General features: G+C 41.7%; 3 protein-coding genes across 4 annotated transcripts; 2 read left to right on the top strand and 1 right to left on the bottom strand.

Moving 5' to 3' along the window:
* Positions 1-77: 77 nt before the first annotated feature.
* slc7a4 (solute carrier family 7 member 4) lies at positions 78-7,066 on the top strand. Its single transcript, XM_026188497.1, has 5 exons — positions 78-243; positions 1,334-2,397; positions 2,499-3,205; positions 3,296-3,404; positions 4,968-7,066. Exons 2-5 carry the CDS (start codon positions 1,416-1,418, stop codon positions 5,183-5,185), a joined length of 2,016 nt encoding a protein of 671 aa, XP_026044282.1. The 5' UTR covers positions 78-243; positions 1,334-1,415; the 3' UTR covers positions 5,186-7,066.
* Positions 7,067-8,626: 1,560 nt separating this feature from the next.
* ccdc157 (coiled-coil domain containing 157) lies at positions 8,627-13,853 on the bottom strand. Of its 2 annotated transcripts, XM_026186783.1 has the most exons (10): positions 13,589-13,853; positions 12,286-12,436; positions 11,489-12,179; positions 11,337-11,414; positions 11,044-11,213; positions 10,737-10,913; positions 10,476-10,638; positions 10,052-10,191; positions 9,846-9,910; positions 8,627-9,772 (listed from the first exon to the last, which is right to left on the bottom strand). In XM_026186783.1, the coding sequence occupies exons 1-10, from the start codon at positions 13,834-13,836 to the stop codon at positions 9,541-9,543; spliced, it is 2,115 nt and encodes a 704-aa protein (XP_026042568.1). In that variant the 5' UTR covers positions 13,837-13,853; the 3' UTR covers positions 8,627-9,540. The 2 variants fall into 2 exon arrangements, with proteins under 2 accessions (XP_026042568.1, XP_026042569.1); XM_026186784.1 differs by lacking the exons at positions 8,627-9,772; positions 9,846-9,910; positions 10,052-10,191; ... (2 more) ...; positions 11,044-11,213; positions 11,337-11,414 and having other exon boundaries at positions 12,112-12,198.
* A 73-nt stretch (positions 13,854-13,926) lies between these two features.
* Positions 13,927-19,992, top strand: sf3a1 (splicing factor 3a, subunit 1). The gene is made up of 16 exons (XM_026186782.1): positions 13,927-14,004; positions 14,132-14,210; positions 14,840-14,949; positions 15,040-15,244; positions 15,349-15,606; positions 15,705-15,779; positions 15,872-16,022; positions 16,121-16,317; positions 16,509-16,626; positions 16,714-17,021; positions 17,108-17,353; positions 17,432-17,639; positions 18,787-18,941; positions 19,228-19,329; positions 19,423-19,494; positions 19,606-19,992. The coding sequence occupies exons 2-16, from the start codon at positions 14,163-14,165 to the stop codon at positions 19,705-19,707; spliced, it is 2,355 nt and encodes a 784-aa protein (XP_026042567.1). The 5' UTR covers positions 13,927-14,004; positions 14,132-14,162; the 3' UTR covers positions 19,708-19,992.
* The last annotated feature ends 16 nt before the right edge of the window (positions 19,993-20,008 follow it).

Genomic DNA, 20,008 nt, shown 5'->3' with positions numbered 1-20,008 from the left:
TCTGTCATGTAACCATAGGGACCCCCCCCCCCCCGGGAACCCTGTGGATTGAAAAATGGGTGGAGCCCAGCGGGGAACCCCTTTCAGCTGGAGCTGCGCCTTTAAGAAGCAGTCAGTCAGGGCAGTGCATGTTAGTTTTATTCGACTGTGCACCTTCTGCTCCATCACCAGACGATGTACGCCGGTAACTCGCCACAGCTCAGGACCCGCAGCAGCACCGATGACGCATCTTGAACAGCGACGGTAAAGCAATCGTTGACTTTTTTTTTAAAATGGCATTGCGGTCGTTTATCATTACAAACGAAGCGTGGATCAGAAACTCACACCTATCTGTAGAAAGTGTGATGTAGCGCCGCATTTCGTCCACATCCAGGAGAGAGGCAGGGCGATGCACTGGTGTGATCCTCTCTCTGCCTGCGTTTCCATTTTGTTCTAAATTATTAATTTGGCATTTAAAAGGACGCACATTCAATCATCCGCCTGATCTTATTTCTGTTATTTGATGGTGGATACGCACGCTTTTATACGTGTAATGTAAACGGCTGTGGTTGTAGTAGACAGCGGTCTTATTTGTAGAGGGGAATAAAGCGTTACGTAATTATAATGGAGGCATCCTGTTGTCGCCATATGCCGATCGAGGCCAGGAGTCGGATGTTGCACCGCCCAGAGCGATAGGAGAAATATCTGGAAGTACTGAAACAAAGACTAAATATATCAAAATAATCTGTAAATTTTTTTTCTTGCTCTCTTTTCCAACTCTGTTTGATGTTGTAATTTTACACATCAGTGATACCTTTTAGATGACGTGGACTGGCCCACCGTGTTAAGAGGGTAGTGCCACTCACTATAGACTCTTGGTTTAAAGGAGAAAAACATGAAAGTAAATTAAAAGGTAAAGATTTAAAGATATTACAAACATCTGGCTGGTGATCCTGGTTATCAGCTGGTATGAGATCTAAAGCATTTTGTTTTTATTGTAGAGCATAGGGTGACAAAATGTTGTGTATAAAAATGTAAGAAACTGAAGTTTGACTTCATGTATGTAACTTTTTTTTTGTCCAGTATCTCTATGACCCTTCTGTGATTGGGAGCAGGACCTATATTCAGATATGTTATGATTTTAAGCTGTATAAATGAAGATATTGTCAAATGTAAATGCAGGACCTTAAAAATCTCTATAGATAATATTTTTCAAGGACATGGACATCATTTCTTTAAAGGTACAGCTTGAAAGAGAACTTTGCGTCCAAAGTGGCATTGCACACATAGTATGCATCAGCTGATTTGTGAAAAATACATATTTAGTCACGAAATGCAAATTGCTTTTTTACAGGTCCTCTTCATAAGCAGGTAATGGATCCAGTGTGACTGCTGCGCCACTATCCTGCCCAGCTGGCCTGCCTAACCCTTTAGCTATGGCAACCTGTCCGAGAGGCTGTGGGCCAGCGGTGCGCCTTTGTCAGAAACTGAACCGCCTCAAGACACTAGAAGATGACATGATGGCCACGTCCCTCAAACGCTGCCTCTCCACCCTGGACCTGACACTGATGGGTGTCGGTGGAATGGTGGGCTCTGGCTTGTATGTTCTGACAGGAACGGTGGCCAAAGACACAGCCGGGCCCGCTGTCATCATATCTTTCGTCTTCGCAGGTATAGCTTCCTTATTGGCTGCCTTTTGCTACGCTGAGTTCGGAGCGCGCATCCCCAAAACGGGATCCGCCTACATGTTTACTTATGTCTCTGTGGGGGAGTTGTGGGCCTTTCTCATTGGCTGGAATGTGATTCTGGAGAACATGATCGGTGGGGCTGCGGTGGCTCGTGCCTGGAGCGGCTATCTAGACTCAATTTTTAACCACGCCATCCAGAATTTCACAGAGACGCACATTATGCAGTGGAACGTTCCCTTCCTCGCGCATTACCCTGACCTGCTCGCGGCAGGAATTCTGGTGGTTGCCTCATTTTTCATTTCCTTTGGCGTCCAAGTGTCCTCTTACCTCAACCACATCTTCTCCACCGTTAGTATGGGGGTTATTGTTTTCATCCTGGTCTTTGGCTTTGTGCTCGCTGAGCCAGCCAATTGGAGCCAGGAGCAAGGGGGCTTTGCACCTTATGGCATGTCGGGAATACTGGCAGGTTCGGCTACATGTTTCTATGCATTTGTGGGCTTTGATGTAATTGCTTCCTCAAGTGAGGAGGCAAAGAATCCACAGAAGGCCGTTCCTATCGCCACTGCTATCTCCCTTGGATTGGCAGCAACAGCCTACATCCTGGTCTCCACAGTGCTTACGCTGATGGTACCCTGGCATACACTGGACCCCAACTCGGCTCTGGCAGATGCCTTTTTCCGCCGTGGTTATAGTTGGGCTGGAATTGTTGTGGCAGTCGGTTCCATATGTGGTGAGTTTGATTTAAATGCTTGTTGGTGCATTGTGTTTACCAGGTGTATTGATTTATCAGTGCCATATTTTGACTTGTGTCCTCTTTGTTCCACTTTCTAGCCATGAACACTGTGCTGCTCTGTAATCTCTTCTCCCTCCCTCGGATTGTGTATGCCATGGCAGAGGACGGATTGTTCTTCTCCATTTTTGCAAGAGTCAATCCCATCACCAAGGTTCCTGTTAATGCTATTCTGGTGTTTGGAATCCTCATGGCCACCATGGCTCTCATCTTTGACCTGGAGGCCTTGGTTCAGTTCTTGTCCATCGGAACTCTCCTGGCTTACACCTTCGTGGCAGCGAGTGTTATCGTGCTGCGCTTCCAGCCCGAGAAAACCAGCTCCAAGGGAACGCCTTCTACATCTCCTATCCCCAACAACGAGCCTTCTCCTGCCCCCTTGGAATCTCAGACCATATCTGAGGACAGCGAGGAGCCAAAGCAGTACGAGTCCTTCTCAGACAAACTCCAGTTGGTAGAAAGGCAGAAGCAAAAAGAGAGGCGTGGCGTGGGGCAGCTGAAGGCGTGCTGGGAGCCGTACCTGGACAGGCTGCTGGGGGACTGTGAGCCCGGTGAAGTGGTGGCCTTCTGTGTGCTCACTTTGATAGTGAGCTCGGTGTCCCTCTGTGTTGTGCTAGAATTTGGAAAGAAACAGCTGCAGCTGCCATTGTGGAGCTTCACAATGCTTCTGGTGATTTTTAGCTTAGCCTACATTCTCAGCCTTGCTATTATATGGGTCCATGAGCCACAAAGAAACAACAAAACATTCCAGGTGAGCTTTTATAGACATTCTCAAGTCTATATTAAAAAGAAGGAAAAACTGTACTGCTTAGAGACTGACAGAGTGTTTATTTTTATATAGGTACCTCTGGTTCCATTGACTCCAGGTGCCAGTATCCTCTTTAATGTATTCCTCATGATGAAGCTCAGCCTTCTAACCTGGATTCGATTCACTGTGTGGATTGCCATAGGTAAGAGGACATCAGAACTTATGCAGAAAATATTGGGGCCACTAAAAGATTTCAGTATATTCCTCCAAAAATATATATTTTTGCCCAACTTAAACTTTGGGCAAATAGATTTACTTTTACACAGCCGGCTCATGCAACTATCTATCCGCACAAACAGTGGCCGTCTGTGTTATCTCAGGAAGTAGTTTGAATACGCTACCATAAAACATCTGCCTTTTGCTTCAGGTGAACTTAATGCAACCTACCCAAGTTTTACAATAAAAGGCTGGTAATAAAAGATCTTCTGTTCTCTTAGGAAGCAGAAAACCTTTTATTATCAGTCCTCTGCAGATGTAGGCGCTGGACAAACAGCTTTTTGATGTCCGTCTGTCAGTGGGAATCACTTGGGAAGCGTAATTAGCTGTATTAGCTTAAGGCTTCTCTGGGCCACTAAACTGTTTAAACTTCCCTGTCACACTGTTGCAAGTTAACAAGATACACACATGTGGGATATTACTGTCGACAGGGCTTCTGGCTAAATTCTCACTCCCTTGAGGCAGGAATGGATACTTATCTCCCATAATGTAATTATGGAGTGTTTTTTTTTTTTTTTTTAATTTAACTCAAAAGTACTCTTTTGCTAAAGTACTATTCATAATATTAGGCTATTTATCATTACTGGTTCACTGATGTAACTATTACATCAGAGGAAAAGCAGAATGGCAGAAGTCAACTTTTCAATCCGCTCCCGTTACTTACAGTTGGAGAAATACTTATTTGAATCCCTGCAGAATTTCTAATTTTGATCACTTAAACAGTATCTCATTTTTATGCTTTGTCCAGAAAAAGAACACATTACACAAAACTTGTAAATTGATTTGTGTGTCATTGCGTGTTATACAAAGTTATACAAAAATTGCTACAGAGACTGTAACAGGCTGTAAACACAATCTTTTTGGCTGTTGATAATAGGTCTCTAAGGAGATTGGCATACTTTACTCAAAGGAGAGCTAGCCTCAAGTGGCCATTTGAGAAACTGCAGTTCTCGACATTTCTGAACTGGCCTCATTTTTCACAATCAGAAGTTGCAAGTGCATTAAAAACTAAGTGAAAGCTACCCCTCAAAACTAATAATAGTTGCATTAACTTTAGCTCTGTGTGGTGTTAACTGCACAGAGCATTGCTAACAATCACTTATGTGGCCAAATGATTGTAAACCTTTATACAGTAAACTTTCAGATCTTTTATACAGTCACTGATGTGACGACTTTGAATGTAACAACCTGCAGGCTTTGCATTTGAGCGTACATTAGCATGCTGACTGTAGTATTTGTCTTAAAATGCCATTTTGCCATCAGCAGTCCTATAAGCAAGCCTGGCCATCTAAGATGGACGATAACTACAATGTCACATCTAGTAGATTGGCTACACTCAAGTAGATTAAATAATAAATTTCTCTCATACGTACACCTTCATCTTCTGCATCAAACACAAGGACAAAAAAAGAGCCATTTTGTAGCTGTGTGCTGTTATGTAGAGTCAAATTCTTGCTCTAGCTTTTTTTCCATTTTGTCTCTCGCGCAGGTCTTTTTGTGTATTTCGGTTACGGGATCTGGCACAGCAAGGAGGGAATACGGGAGCTGCAGCCCAAAGACATGGCCGCACGCTATGTGGTGCTACCCAGCGGCAGCCTGGTAGAGACAGTGCAGTCCGTTCAGCCCGATAGTCAGCTGGACACCTCAGCGCACCACATCGACAGCCCCGCTGCCTCAGCAGCCGAGGAGTGCAACAGAAAGAGATAATGTGTGACCAGTCGTAATCATTAAAACTGCCCGGTGTGTTGTCGCCCAGTCATATGCTGTACTATAACTAGTGTACTATCTGCATCTCACTCCCTTTAGCATGTGACAGGCTATACTCGTTGCTCTGCAAATGTATGCACACCACAGTCTGGGGGATGCACTCCTTCTGTCTTATTGTGAAGCCTATTTGTATATCTTGTAATTTTCAAATGTACAGTAGAGAGCTTTATTACTGTCCTGCAAACATTAAGCATCAAAATTGTGTTACATGCCCTAAGACCAGCTCTTTTCTTGCAACCTTGCCAGTTTGTCAGATTCCACATATATGGTGCTTTCTTTGTGACAAACAGTGGAGTTGTTTTTTTGTTTTTTTTAATGTTACCACAGCAGTGGAGGTGCAAAACCAATGTCTCTTCTTTTTGCTAACAAAGTAGAATATCATTTAATTCAGTTAATGCATTGTTTCCTGTTTGTTGTAATTTGAACAAAGAAAAGCACAGAGTTCAGTTTTTTCCTTTATCAGATTGAGATTCTTCTCCCCAGAACCGGCTTTTGCTATCTGGTAATATATAGACTTCCCCAAGTATTTTTCTTTAGGACAAAGTATTTAATCCTATAATATAAGTAATATTCTATGTATTTATTTTTCGATTTTTACTATTTATACTATTATTTTACATTAGCTTAGCCATTCTTGTCTCTGTTATTTTTGTGTGTCACTCATAAATTTTGCATGTACTTCTATTGGTCTATAATCAGTAATTAGCTGGTTGAACACTTCAGTTGTTCTGTTAAATCTCCTAAATCTCATCCCATGACCCACTTCTTTCTTTCGTGTCACTGATCTTGCACTCTGAGTCTTTTTCTCATCCACCTTTTAGTCAGCAGCCCCTTTCACTTCTCCCCCTGTCAGCATGAGATTATGTAACAAAGCACACCGATTGTTGAGACAAGCTGGGAAAATGTCGATATATTAATATCAGTGGAAACCTATCAAACGGGAGTCTTCAAACACAAATACTGCAGTCACTGGTCGTTACGTTAAATTGGGATCTGCACCACTCCCCCGAGGGCCTCCATAATCCCAGCAGATTTACTGCGGTCCCTGTCGCCAGTCTGCAGCTTGACCTAGATTAGGGAAAGTCGCATATGTGAGAGCGCTCACATCAGATGGATAGCATTCCCACAGTTTACACTTGTGTCAATAATTGAATTTAAGTGAGCTTTTATTTCTCAATCACATATGTTACTCTGTGTATTTAAAAAACAAGTTTATTCTGATTTTATTCTTTTCAGTTTATGTTTGCATGTGTTACACAAGAAACCAATGGCCTTAAACATGTTGTAGTCAATGTATACTGATGTCCAAAGCGAAAACGCTCAGTCTGAATGGTTCAGTTATTTATTTGTCTGATGGAGAGAAACTGTTATACTGCACACCATGCTTTGAATTATTAAACCAAAACACAAACATAGGTAAGAATGTACACTAGGAGGCATTTGGCATAGTTTTAAAAAAGGAGTCAGGTTCAAGAGAATTTTGTACAACTTTGCACAGTTTGCAATCTACTGTCTTGTAATTTTGTGTCAGTGTTCTGCTTTTAATGTCAGCCCGGTAATAGATATTCATACTGTGGTGCTTTTTTAAGCTGAACGTTCTCACAGTTATAAATGGTCCAAATCTTTTCTTACTTCTGAGTAGTATTGTACTCTGTTCTCTGCACAAGTCTCAAATCTTCTTCTTATCAAGTCTGTTGTGGTGAATGTCTATGTAAAATGCAAAAGACTAAAAAATAAATGTTTTGAAGCAGCATTTACAAAAAAAAAAAATACTGTGCAGAGTTTGATTTCAGTCTCTTAGAGAATCACACCCATGTAGTATTCACATCCTTTTGTTGTTTATAATAATCATAATAATACATTTTATTTGTAGCCGCCTTTCTAAAACCCAAGGTCACTGTACAGAGCATACAAGATAAACAGTAAAAGGATAAACAGGTATTATACAACAATTGCAGTCAATGTTAAAAAGAGTAGGCTAGTTTCAACAGATGAGGGTTTAAACATCTATTCAGGGTTTTGATTTTTGACTTGAATAAGAGAAGAGAGTCAGTATTCCGGAGGATATGAATTCCAAAGTTGGGAAGCAGAGTGGCTGAAATCTCTGTTCCCCATAGTGGTGAAACAGGCAGAGGGAACAATAAGGTGAATGGCGGATGAAGACCTAAGGGAACGAGTGGGGCCAGGTTATGGATACATTTGAAAGTGAAAAGCAATATTTAGAAAGAGAATCTACAGGCAGCCAGTGAAGCTGTCGAAGAACAGGTTGATGTGCTTTCTGGATGGTGTGCAAGTTATGATCCGGGCTGCAGAATTCTGGAGGAGTTGGAGTTTGTGAAGAGATTTGTTAGGGACACCAAAGAGAAGAGAATTCCAGTAATCAACTCGAGAAGTGACAAGGCTATGGACAAGGACAGCAGCAGCATGTGGGGTGAGGAAAGGACGGAGACGACTGATGTTGCGTAAGTGGAAGTAAGTAGACCGGGTGATGTGATTAATAAGAGACTGAAATGACACAAAGTGCTGTCGAGGTACTTGTGGAAGAGTTGTCAATATTAATGGAAAACTTGTGGGATTTGGTTAGAGTGGAAGCTGTGCTGATGAGTGGATCTTCAGTTTTATTACTATTGAGTTTGAGAAAATTGGTGGAGAATCATGTTTTAACCTCCATGAGGAAGTCACAAAGTGAGATGGGTGGAAGGGTGAAATTGGGTTTGGAAGAAATATACAGCTCAGTGTCATCTGCGCAGCAGTGAAAGTTAATATTGTATTTCCGAAATATGTGACAGAATGTAAGCATGTAAATAATCAATAAAAGAGGCCCCAATACCGAACCCTGGGGCACGCCAACAGAAACAGGAAATGAACTTGAAGAGTGAGATTTAGGTTTAATGAACTGAGTGTGATCTGAGGTGAACCAGGCAAGTGGGTATGACTAATGCCAATGAATGCTTGTGTCCAGCCAAAAGCACAAGATAAGAACTACAATTACATCAGTAAGCAATACTGACATGATTGTTTATGAAATGGAGGAAAAATCAAAGCATAAACAATTTGGGGAAGAACCTAAGCCTACAAATGGTTTCTAACTATGCTACGGTGGATCTCCAAAAGTTGATTCTGTTCATCTGGACGTAGCGTTTTGTGGGAGAAACGTTTCGTCACTATATAATCTTGATATTGATATAATCTTTGGCTGTTCAGCCATAGGGAGCTCAGTTCTTGCAGTCATGTGGGCACCAGCCTGATAATGAAGACAGACTGCATCGTGACATTGAACACAATTCACATTTAGTTTGTTTTCAAAACTACAAACTCATTCTTTATTCAAGAAAGTCACAGCTACACACCAACAGTACACTGAGGTTAAATGAGGTGAAGCACAAATTTTCCATTAGATCATAGAGGTACATTGAAGTTGTTGTTGTTGTTGTTGTTTTTTACATATGTATATACTAGCTAAATAAACAATAGTTTATATTTATTCATGGCAAACTGCTCATTGGAATGACAAAATATCTTTCTTCATAAGAATGAAATGTTTAGTCAAGCATAGCATTAGAGATGACTTTCAGTGACATCTATGGCACTGGTTGAAAGTGCTTAAAATTACCTTAAATTATATGCTTGATTACACAGCTATAGTTAAGCCAATTAGGGATTAACCTTCAGGTCACATGCTGTCTGTGAAGTGACTGAAATGACAGGTCATGTGTCCATTCAGGTAAAACTGGTAAAAGGTCAGTGTTTATACTAACACGATTGTTTATTCAATTCAATTTTACTGAAAGCTTACACTGCAGGGACTGACCTGAAGGTCAGAAGGGATTCAGTGAAACCAGCAAGCACTTGTGTTTCCCTGGAAACTCCCGCATCCTTGTCAGCAAGCACATAAACAATGACACTGACATCTGTCTCTGTGACGTTCAAGGTACTTTACCTATTTACTTAGAACCATGTGATCAATCCGGAGGGAAGGCTATCCATTCAGATACATCCAGGCTTGTTTGAGAAAGCATATCACATTTCATGAAACCTAATATGCAGGGGCCATAACTGCCCTATTTTAACAGCGGTGAAAAACAGTCTTTATTAATAATGTGTTTATTATGGAGCAATCCATCTTAACTGTAATATTAACTGCCATAACTGTACATAATGACAATATGTAATCACACAAACTCAAAAAAACAGAATTTACGTAGAAAGAAAATTAGGCACTTGTAGTTGTTGCCAGTAATTCTTAACGAGGTATATTGCTTGCAAAAACAGCTTCTGCTCACACCTCCACTGTTTCATTTTTTCCTCTGATTCCAGGCCCGGGAGTGATAAAGTTGAGAAGGGCTGTGTACTTTTGCAGGGCTTTTAGCAGCAGTGCACGCTGTGTTGAGGTGGAGTGTTTGAAGGTGGATTTGTATGGACGAGGGGGAGGTGGATACACGATCCTCTGACTCCACACCACTCTCTCCTCCTCCTGCTTCCTTTCCTCTGTTAACGTACCCCAGCCTTGCTGCATCACTGCTCTGCCTGTGGAGCAAAGAAGAAGGCAACAATGGATGCACAGTATCACTCAGACTAATCTAAAGAGCAGAATACTTACGCTGGACGTTTTTCCGTTGGTGTGCTGGGCAGAGAAGCAGTGTGTGTCTGCTGAGTGGAGGCTTCCTGTTAAAAATGCATATATATGATGTTCAGCAATAAACAACCACAAAACCCTGTTTGAAGTTGTTTATTCATCCATGATATACGTCTATTCACGTGTTTTCTATTTATGTAGCATCACAAGAATCCTACCTAATGACTTACCCTGCTTGCATTATGTTGTGCTCTTTCTCCCAGTTTCTCCAGACTTCTAAGAAGGGTGGAATTTTCCTGCTCCAAAACATTTATACGAATGCTATTTGCTTGCAGTTGCTGCTGCATATCCAGAAGCACATTTCCTGTACCTTTTTTACATGGAATAAAATGAGAAATATTCCTTAAAAATGACAAGATTGAAGACAAGAGCAATACTTTAATGTGCACTGATTTTTCCGATTTACTGTCTCTTTCATCTGCAAATGCACTGGGTCATTTTTGTGATCTTATAATTCCAAGTCTGTCAAACTAGCACTCTGTGCTTTCTGAAGTATTAATAGCCGCAGTCAACTAGTGCTTGACAGGTGCAAAGCCACATTTATTTGAATACACACAGGTAATGTTAGTTAGTAGGTGATTCATAGCGGCCTACTCTGTGGTTGAGCCAGTGGGCTGAGCTCTGGGAAAGCCACCAACAGCCTCTCCCTCTCTCTCAAAGCTTGCACATATTCCTTCAACTCATCCACACAGTTGTTTAGCTCATCTGTGTGTTTTTGTAGGGTCTGTTTCTCATTTTGGAGCTTCAAACACAGGTCCTGATGGGGAAAAAATATAGGAGCATATACTACTTGGTTAAAACATGTCTTCTTTGGGTATTACTATGGGTAAAGTGCATTTAAAAGCTCTGATCTACCTGCTGTTGAGTGAGCTGAGCCCGCAGTTCTTCCTTCTCCTCTGACATCTGTTGCAGCTGACTCTGTAGGCCGATCTGCCTCTCATCTCTCTCCCCCAGCTGCTTCTGCAGCTCTTCACACTCTTCGTCGAGAGCGTCGACTCTCTCTAACAAAGACTTCTGCTTTGCCTGCATTGACTGGATTTCACAACCAAACAACACATGTATGAATCTATTTGATTACTGCTGTGTGACTCACACATAAGCGAGTCTGTCACAGTGCCCAGTGGAAAACAACTAATAATCAGGTGCTTGCTGTGATGCTGACCTCTTGCTGACGGCAGGCACTCTGGTACTTGGCTTTCTCCTTATCAAGCAGGAGCTGAATGTCGGAGATCTGACTCTCTAACTGCTGGATCCTGTGCTGCAGTTTAGAACAGGCCTCTTCCTCTATTTGTAAGGTGTTCAGACTCTCCTGCAGTCCTTTCTTTTCATGTTCTAACACACAAAAAAAATGCTTAGCCTGCATAAATATGTATTTTGTGTGTGTTCTGCAAAACATACTTTCTTTTTTTTTAAATGAAAGAAAGGTTGTAGATTAATCTTAGGTGCGTGTCTTACCCAGTGCTTTTAAGGTATTTTGCTGCAATGCTATTTCCTCCTTCAGTTTGAAATTCATCTCTTCCAAGGACATAGTGTCTGTGTTCAAAAATGTGAAAGTAGAAAAGTGATTCCAGTGAATTCTCATCATGTTTATTCACAATTTCACTCACCCCTCTTATGTTGCTGTTGCTCCTCATGCAGCCTTTTCTCTGTTTCTTTAATGACTCTCTGTGCTTTCTGCAGCGAAAATTCAAGCTGGACTGAATTTATTTGAAGCTTTTCCTTCTCTTGATTGAAGTCTTTTTGTGCTCTTTCCAGCTGGGACCTGAATCTTTTCTGTTCCTCTTCTGCCGCTGCTAGTCTGTCTTTAAGAGGCTGCACCGTACAGCGCACATCTTGAAGGTGTTTTTCCAGCCTGCGCGTGTCCCTGCGCTGTTCATTGGCCCACTGGGAAACATCGCCTGCTGTCATGCGTCCCAGCTCCAGAGAGTCATCCACAGCTGCTAAGAGAGGCTGCAGAGATGAGGGCAGGCCCTCGCTCTGAAGCAGGTCTACCAGAGCGTCTCCTGTCTTTCTCAAAAGAGTTTGCACTTGATGACACGCATCGCATGGAATGAGTGATGATTCGACAGTCTGGCAGCTTTTGTTTTGACTGCTAAACACAGGAGAGCATGGACTGCTGTGGGTGGGACTGGAGGATGTGAGATTCTGTGGGGAAATTTCAAATGTGCTCGTTGAAGACCAAGCAGACAAGCAACGGCTGCAAAAGTTGGTTCTTGAGCTCATTTGAGGTGAGACAGGTGATGCAGTGTTTGTCTCATCACTGTTTCTTTCCATCTGCCTTTTACTGAGTTCAGACTCCTAAGAAAGGAAAGACAACCTAAAGCACTGAGATCTATCAGTTAACTGGCAACATTATGCCATTATTTTTAATTATGCCTTCACTAAAATGAAGCAGTCTGCCTACCTTTATGTTGGCAAATTGAACTAAATTACTCCAGTAGTTTGTGACTATGAGACCAACTGACAGGCATCCCTTCTGTGGCGTTTGTTCTCTCCTGTGGCTGCCCCTCAGTCGGTCAATGTAAGCACTGGAGCTTTGTACAAGAAGCAGCAGTCTTGTTCAGCCAGAGAGGGAGGGAAAGAAAATTTTTTAACAATTATTATGTGTTTATGTAATGTAATGTCAATTTTTGCTGATTATTTCTTTTGTCAGTTTCAAGTTATTTCAGTGATTAGTGTGAGTTTTTCCTCCTTCAACAGAAGGGTACCAATGATTTTGTTCATGTCTATTCATCAAACAGCAGCATTATAAAGTTCACAGATGATACCGCAATCATTAGGCTGATCACTGATGGCATATAGAAAACAAAATGGCAGGACTGGTGGCTTGGTGTCAGCAAAATAATCTCTTCCTAAGTGCAGATAAGACCGACAACTCTTGATTTTTTTATGTGAAGAGAAGGATAAAGCAGCATACACACAGCAGACATCTGTGAGACAGGTAGAGAGGGTGAAAACCTTTAAATTCCAAGGGACACACATTAAGGAAGATCTCACAACATCCAGAAGTTTCTCAAGAAATCACAGTAAAGACTGTACTTCCTAAGATGGCTGAGAAAGTGGCATGTCGACTAAAATCCTCATTTTTTCCAGCATTTTTTTTTGCAACTCAACGTACAGTTGAGCGCATCATCACCACCTCAGTTACAGAGTGGTACTGGAAGCTGCACTGACAGGAAGGATCTCCAACGTGGGATAAAAACTGCACAGTCCATCACAGGAGCAGCCTTCACATCACTACACGGCATTTACACGACCAAGGGCTCACAACATTTTTAGAGACAATACACACCCACCACCTCTCCACACTTTTGCCCTCAGGTAGATTCTATAGGAGCCTGAAATCAAGCACTAATACTCTCTGTAGCTTCTAGCTGTTGGCCATCGGACTCCTGAATGAGACAATCAGCACTGCCCCGCTCCCACACCAACACTACTGTTGGCTGTTACTGTACTATCATTATCTGCTACTGCACTAATTTGTACAGGTCTGTTTGCAAACATCCACAAGGCATGGGCCCAACGGGACACTGGCAAAATAAGAATTTCATTGTACAGTGTAAACCGCGTTTATTTTCACTGTGCATGTAATAATAATAGCAATATTAAAACATCTAACATTTTTATGTTTCTTAATTTTCTGTGTTAGGCACATGAATTTTCATGTAAATGTGCTATATAATAAAATTGTCATTGTTATGTATTACCTGTCAACCACCAACTCCAGTAAAACAATGTGGGAGTGCTGATTGAACGCATCTTCCCCATCCACAAAGTCATACTGCTCTAGCAGAGCTACCATGTCTAGATTACAGGAGTGCTTGTCCGGGAACTTCCAGGAAGAAAAGCGGAGCGGTCCGGTTCGAGAAAACACGTCCAGAATCGCTCCCTGAAGGTCAACCAGGTCTTTTCGGAGGCTTTCGATACAGTCCTGACTACCCAGCAACTGACTCATGTCTGACAAACTATTTTATAAATGACACAGCTCTGAAAAACACTGTGCAGTCTGTTGATACCGTATCTCCTTGGCAACGTCCAAAAAAAGTACTCCAAGTTCCACAATGCTGTGCGGTTTATTTCCGGAAGTAATTCATCTCCATTGGGTCAACGAAAGCGCGACGTAGTAAGTGTGTTTAACCACGGCAAATTTTAAGCTTTTAGCTCCTGTAGCCTTTATTGTTGACATAGCATGTGCTAAAAAGTAGTGTTTAAAATACGTTTTGTTTTTTTTGTTGGTTTTGTGTTTGCAGGTTACTTCCAGTTTTACAATAAGTCGCAGCCATGCCGCCTGGGCCTGTTCAAATCGTTCAGCCGGAGGCTAACAACAAGGTAAGGGTACCGCTGCTAGTTAGCTAATGCCAGCAGTGTAGCCTACATACTGCTTGCTTTTTGTCGGCTAACTTGTGAACTGGGTTAATTTTTGTCTTTCTATACTTTGAACTGTCTCTTTGATTTTTGAATTTAGCGAACAGCTAGCGTCTATTTCTTTTTCTTTCGCTAAACGTTTGAGGTCGCAGCATTAAACCTTGCTAGCCCGTAGTTAGCTGTGATGGTAAATCTACACACGACGTCTAAAATCTCAGTTCGAACCTGAAGGTAATTGCTGAGACTTTGCTGTCACTTGCTAAATTGAAAACGGATATTTGGATCAATGTGTCTTGTACCACATTTTTTCACGTAGAAAATTCACCGACCCACTTTCATCACAGCACTTGGTAGTTTTTACCGTATGGTGTGGACTACTGTAGCGAAATTTAAAGTTTTTCAAAATGTTGTCTATGCTTTGAGTGTTGTAAATTGTAGTAGAGCAGGGGAAATATTACTTGGTGTAGTTGGAAAAGCTTTAACATCGGGTGGGTGTTAAGTAGACCACTGTTGTTTTTACTTTATTCTTTTATTTATTCATCTAACCCTTCTTTGGTTTATTCTAACTAACAAATGTGCTTTTGCGGCAACAGAATGATTCAACAGCAGAAGAAACGCCAGCCACAAAACCTATTGTTGGTATCATTTATCCACCTCCCGAGGTCCGAAACATTGTTGACAAGACAGCCAGCTTTGTTGCAAGGTTGGTTATTTTATATGTGGCAGCTTTTTAAATATGTAATGGTAACTGGATTTCATGTATATGGCATAACTAATTCTTGCCAATTCACAGGAACGGGCCTGAATTTGAGGCAAGAATCCGTCAGAATGAGATCAACAATCCAAAGTTTAACTTCCTCAACCCGAATGACCCCTACCATGCCTACTATCGCCACAAAGTCAATGAATTTAAGGAGGGGAAAGCTCAAGAGCCATCTGCAGCTGTGCCCAAAGTTATGCAGCAGGCTATGCAACAGTCCCAGCAGCTTCCTCAGAAAGTAAGTCATTGAACTTCACTTTGCACTTTATTTTTTATTTTTTTAATAAAAAAAAAAGGTCTGGTAGTCTTTGACCCTGACTAATATTTTACATGTTTTTTTAGGTTCAGTCACAGGTGATTCAGGAGACAGTGGTCCCCAAAGAACCTCCCCCTGAGTTTGAGTTCATTGCAGATCCTCCATCAATCTCAGCATTTGACCTGGATGTTGTCAAGCTCACTGCCCAGTTTGTTGCTCGCAACGGGCGCCAGTTTCTCACTCAGCTCATGCAGAAGGAACAGAGGAACTACCAGTTTGACTTTTTGCGACCACAGCACAGCCTTTTCAATTACTTCACCAAGCTGGTGGAGCAGTATACTAAGGTGACTTAACAGATTGGTCTTCTCTGGGTGTGTATTTATTCAAGTGGTGATTCTAAACTTTCTAAGCATTATATTGATTCTCGACTTTAATCCTTTAGATTCTGATCCCTCCCAAAGGCTTACTGACCAAACTCAAGAAGGAAGCCGAGAACCCAAAAGAGGTTATGGACCAGGTATTCTGTTTTAACAGTGACTGTTTCTCAAAGTAACCGTTTACATTTGCTCTTTCCCATGGTTGTAATATGTCCTGTTGTCCAACCATCAGGTAAGGTACCGTGTTGAATGGGCAAAGTACCAGGAGCGCGAGAGGAAGAAGGAGGAGGAGGAAAGGGAGAAAGAACGAGTTGCATATGCCCAAATTGACTGGCATGACTTTGTAGTGGTCGAAACAGTGGATTTCCAGCCTAATGAACAAGGTAATTATAATCACAGTAACTATATCTTTAAATAGTAACCCCCACCTGTAAATATTGGTACAATCATTTAATCTTTATTGGCATCTCAAATTCCTTAGGCCACTTCCCACCACCTACCACACCAGAGGAGCTCGGTGCTCGCATCCTGATCCAGGAGCGCTATGAGAAGTTTGGAGAGAGTGAGGAGGTAGAGATGGAAGTGGAGAGCGATGGTGAAGATGATGAGCGGGAGGATAGGGGTGAAGGCCAGCCTTCACAGCCTGATCAAGACACACAAGTACAGGACATGGATGAGGTTAGAACTGATGGAGTAATTAATTACTGCGGATTGCAAGCTGTTTGTGTCTGACCAGTTATAGATTTGATACTATATGTTTTTCTTTTAATTAAATGGCATCTTTTCTAACCCACTGCTTGGAGAAAGAAAAAGAAGAAAACTTTAAGATCTTGTAACAAAATCGATTCATCCCCTGCTGCTTTCTTTAGGGATCTGATGATGAGGATGATGGCATGAAGGCTCCACTTCCACCGGACACCCCCATGCCACCTCCACTGCCTCCAACTCCAGATCAGGTTATCATTCGCAAAGACTACGACCCCAAAGGTAACACTGTTCGTTATGTGAGCAAGTTTTTACTTTGTACAATTTGTTTGTTTTTATTTTTTAACTAATGTTACCTTTTCATTACAGCATCCAAGCCTCAGCCTTCAGTTGCAGTTCCAGACGAGTACCTCATCTCTCCCATTACCGGTGAGAAGATCCCGGCCAGTAAGATGCCAGAGCACATGCGTATCGGTCTGCTAGATCCACGCTGGCTGGAGCAAAGAGACCGCAGCATCAGAGACAGACAGACTGAGGATGAAGTTTATGCTCCTGGTTTGGATATCGAGAGCAGCTTGAAACAGCTGGCTGAGAGGCGTACTGATATCTTCGGTGTGGAAGAGACGGCCATCGGTAAAAAGATTGGGGAAGAAGAAATCCAAAAGCCAGAGGAGAAGGTAAAAACACTGAGTAACTGCAGCTTTTATAAAACTGTCTTTAACAATAATAATAACAATAATAATTGTATTCTTTTGCATTTCAGGTTACCTGGGATGGGCACTCTGGAAGCATGGCTCGTACACAGCAGGCAGCGCAGGCCAACATCACCCTGCAAGAGCAGATAGAAGCCATTCACAAGGCCAAAGGACTGGTGGGAGAAGATGACACTAAAGAGAAAATTGGCCCTAGCAAGCCAAGTGAAATTCATCACCAGCCACCCATCCCCTCCTCTGCACCCAGTTTGCCTAAACCTAGTCCCCCTGTCACAGTGGTGCCTCGCCCACCCTCTGTAAGTTAAAATTGTAATTGTATACATTTGAATGCTTTTTGTTGTACCTTCTTATCACGTAATGTTGTTATGTAACAGGTGGCACCACCAGTACGCACCACTCTCTTGTCTGCTGTACCTGTAATTCCGAGACCACCTGTGGCTCCTGTGGTGCGTCTTGCACCAGGACAAGTTATTACCCCAATGCCGCCCATGATTCCTGCTCCCCGCATTAACGTGGTTCCCATGCCGCCTTCTGCGCCTCACATCATGGCTCCCAGACCACCTCCCATGGTTGTTCCAGCCCGTAAGTTAACCCCCTAGGGTCAAGGGTATAGTGGCTGTTTTTTACTACTTTTGATTTTGCTCTTGAATTAGATAAAATGCAGGTAATGGCTCAGGCATTGTTTTGTAAGTAGTTGTTCCAAAACAATCAGGTGTCACAATAAGATGCAACACTGATTATTCCTGACTACACACTACCTTTAAACTCCAGACTGGCTTGCAATTCTCAAATCTTGCTATCGGTGTCACTGTTCTTTCTTTTGCCATTGCTCCAAGAACTTCTCCTCAGCAACCAAATGCCACGTGCTCCATATAATTTTCTAATTGGTTGATGTGTTATATTTTTCCACCAGTAGGGTGTTGTTTTTTTGTTTTTATTTTAATTTAATTTTTTTTATTTTTGAAAGCACTTTCCTTAGAATATCACATTTTCTTTTTTTATTTTTTTTAATACTTTCTCTTTATTGATTTTCATCTTATTTTACATACAGAACTAAAGAGGGCAAGGGAAACCAACACAGTCACATATGTTCGCATATTCCAAAATACACAACGCCTTGTTTTACTTACACATATTACATATTACACAGGTGCATGTTCCATTCAAACAAATTCGCAGCTGTCCCTCTGCATCACAGAGGTATCAGTTTCTAGTCTCTTGACATATAACGATCCCATCGTTCCCAAAGTCTCTCTCCTTTCTCCTTCTGTAGCCGCAGTGAGAGGGTAATCAGTTCCATATGATGAATTGTGTTAATAATGTCTATGACCAGCTTCCGTGTGGGGGGAGAATATCACATTTTCAAGCAAAAGCATACCATAAATTATTGATCGTAGGTCAAATAAAATCATACTTATCAAGACAATTTAAAAAAACTGGAACATAGTTTAAAGTCTGCACGTAATCCCATGACTCATGTAAGCTACTATAGCTATAGATGTAAGATACCATAGCAGCTATAGTATCTTACATCTATCATGTGTTCTGGACATGCCTGTGCATCCGTCAACTCTATAAGGTTAAAGCGCTTATGAGAAACAACTAGATGACCATTGTTAGGGAAAATATTACTTGTCTTGGAGTAATTTGGTAACCAAACCTTTTATACATAGCCTTCCTTATTTTTATATTTAAATTCAAATAACCTTATTTTTTCCCCTTCCTCTAGCATTTGTTCCTGCTCCACCTGTGCCACAGCCACCAAGTGCTGCTCCAGCACCACCTATCCACCCACCCCCACCTCATGAGGATGAGCCTGTCAGTAAGAAGATGAAGACTGAGGATAACCTGATTCCGGAGGAGGAGTTCCTTCGTAGAAACAAGGTTTGTTGGATCAATAAAGTGTGGAAAAGGTGTTACGTTACATTTATAATTTACCAGTGCTACCACATCACTCTCGTGGTTCAGTAGACTGGATTGGGACTTTGTGTGACCATCAGATTCATTTAAAGATATGCAAAAAAGAAAAGTTCTTTTTGTGCACATGGTAGTAATATAGGGCTTTGTTTCCAGCTGTGGTAGTTGAAGATAAACACAGCTAACCTACTTAGTAGAACATGGATATGTAGTTTCATCTGTTTTTGTGTCTGAATCTTTTCCCTGTCTCTAGGGTCCAGTGGCTGTTAAAGTACAGGTTCCTAACATGCAGGACAAGAGTGAATGGAAGCTGAATGGCCAGGTGCTGAATTTCACTGTCCCAGTCACAGACCAGGTATGCAACATGTGGTTTGTTTTCTCTCTTTAAGGTTAAGTCGTTTCTCACACACAGCATTCTTATTGATGTGCAAATGTAATGTCTCCGCAGGTGTCTGTCATTAAAGTCAAAATCCATGAAGCTACAGGCATGCCGGCAGGAAAACAGAAGTTGCAGTATGAGGTAAAGATTTGCTCATGGCTTTGTTGGAATGTCTGATCTCATCTGCATTAATTAATATAAAGTGCTGATTTATTAATTTGTTGTTTTGTTTTGTTTTTGGTTCCTTTTCAGGGTATTTTCATCAAGGATTCCAATTCACTGGCTTACTACAACATGAGCAACGGTTCGATCATTCATCTGGCACTGAAGGAGAGAGGTGGAAGAAAGAAGTGAGCCATCCTTGCAGAAAGAAGACATGATTTTTTTTGTTGCTTTATTTTGTTGTTGTTTGTGTCATAAAATTAATTTTTGTTTGCATTATATGGCATTTTTCATACAATTGTGTGCAAACAACGTGTCCTCCTTAAAGGTTAAAAGGATAATACTCTGGATGGCAGTCATGATTTCACACTTTTGCTTCAGTCTTTTTCTTCTCTGTGATGCAACTTAAGTGGTAATTTGTAACAACATGTAGAGCCCACGAGATTCATTCATTGAAATAAAGGAGTTTTAAATGGTCTGGTTTTGTTGCTGC

This window comes from Astatotilapia calliptera, chromosome 12 (assembly GCF_900246225.1).
Source record: "Astatotilapia calliptera chromosome 12, fAstCal1.2, whole genome shotgun sequence".
In the NCBI taxonomy this organism is placed as follows: domain Eukaryota; kingdom Metazoa; phylum Chordata; class Actinopteri; order Cichliformes; family Cichlidae; genus Astatotilapia; species Astatotilapia calliptera.
Note: the sequence above shows the minus strand (reverse complement) of the source record. Positions and strands in the feature narration are given on the sequence as shown.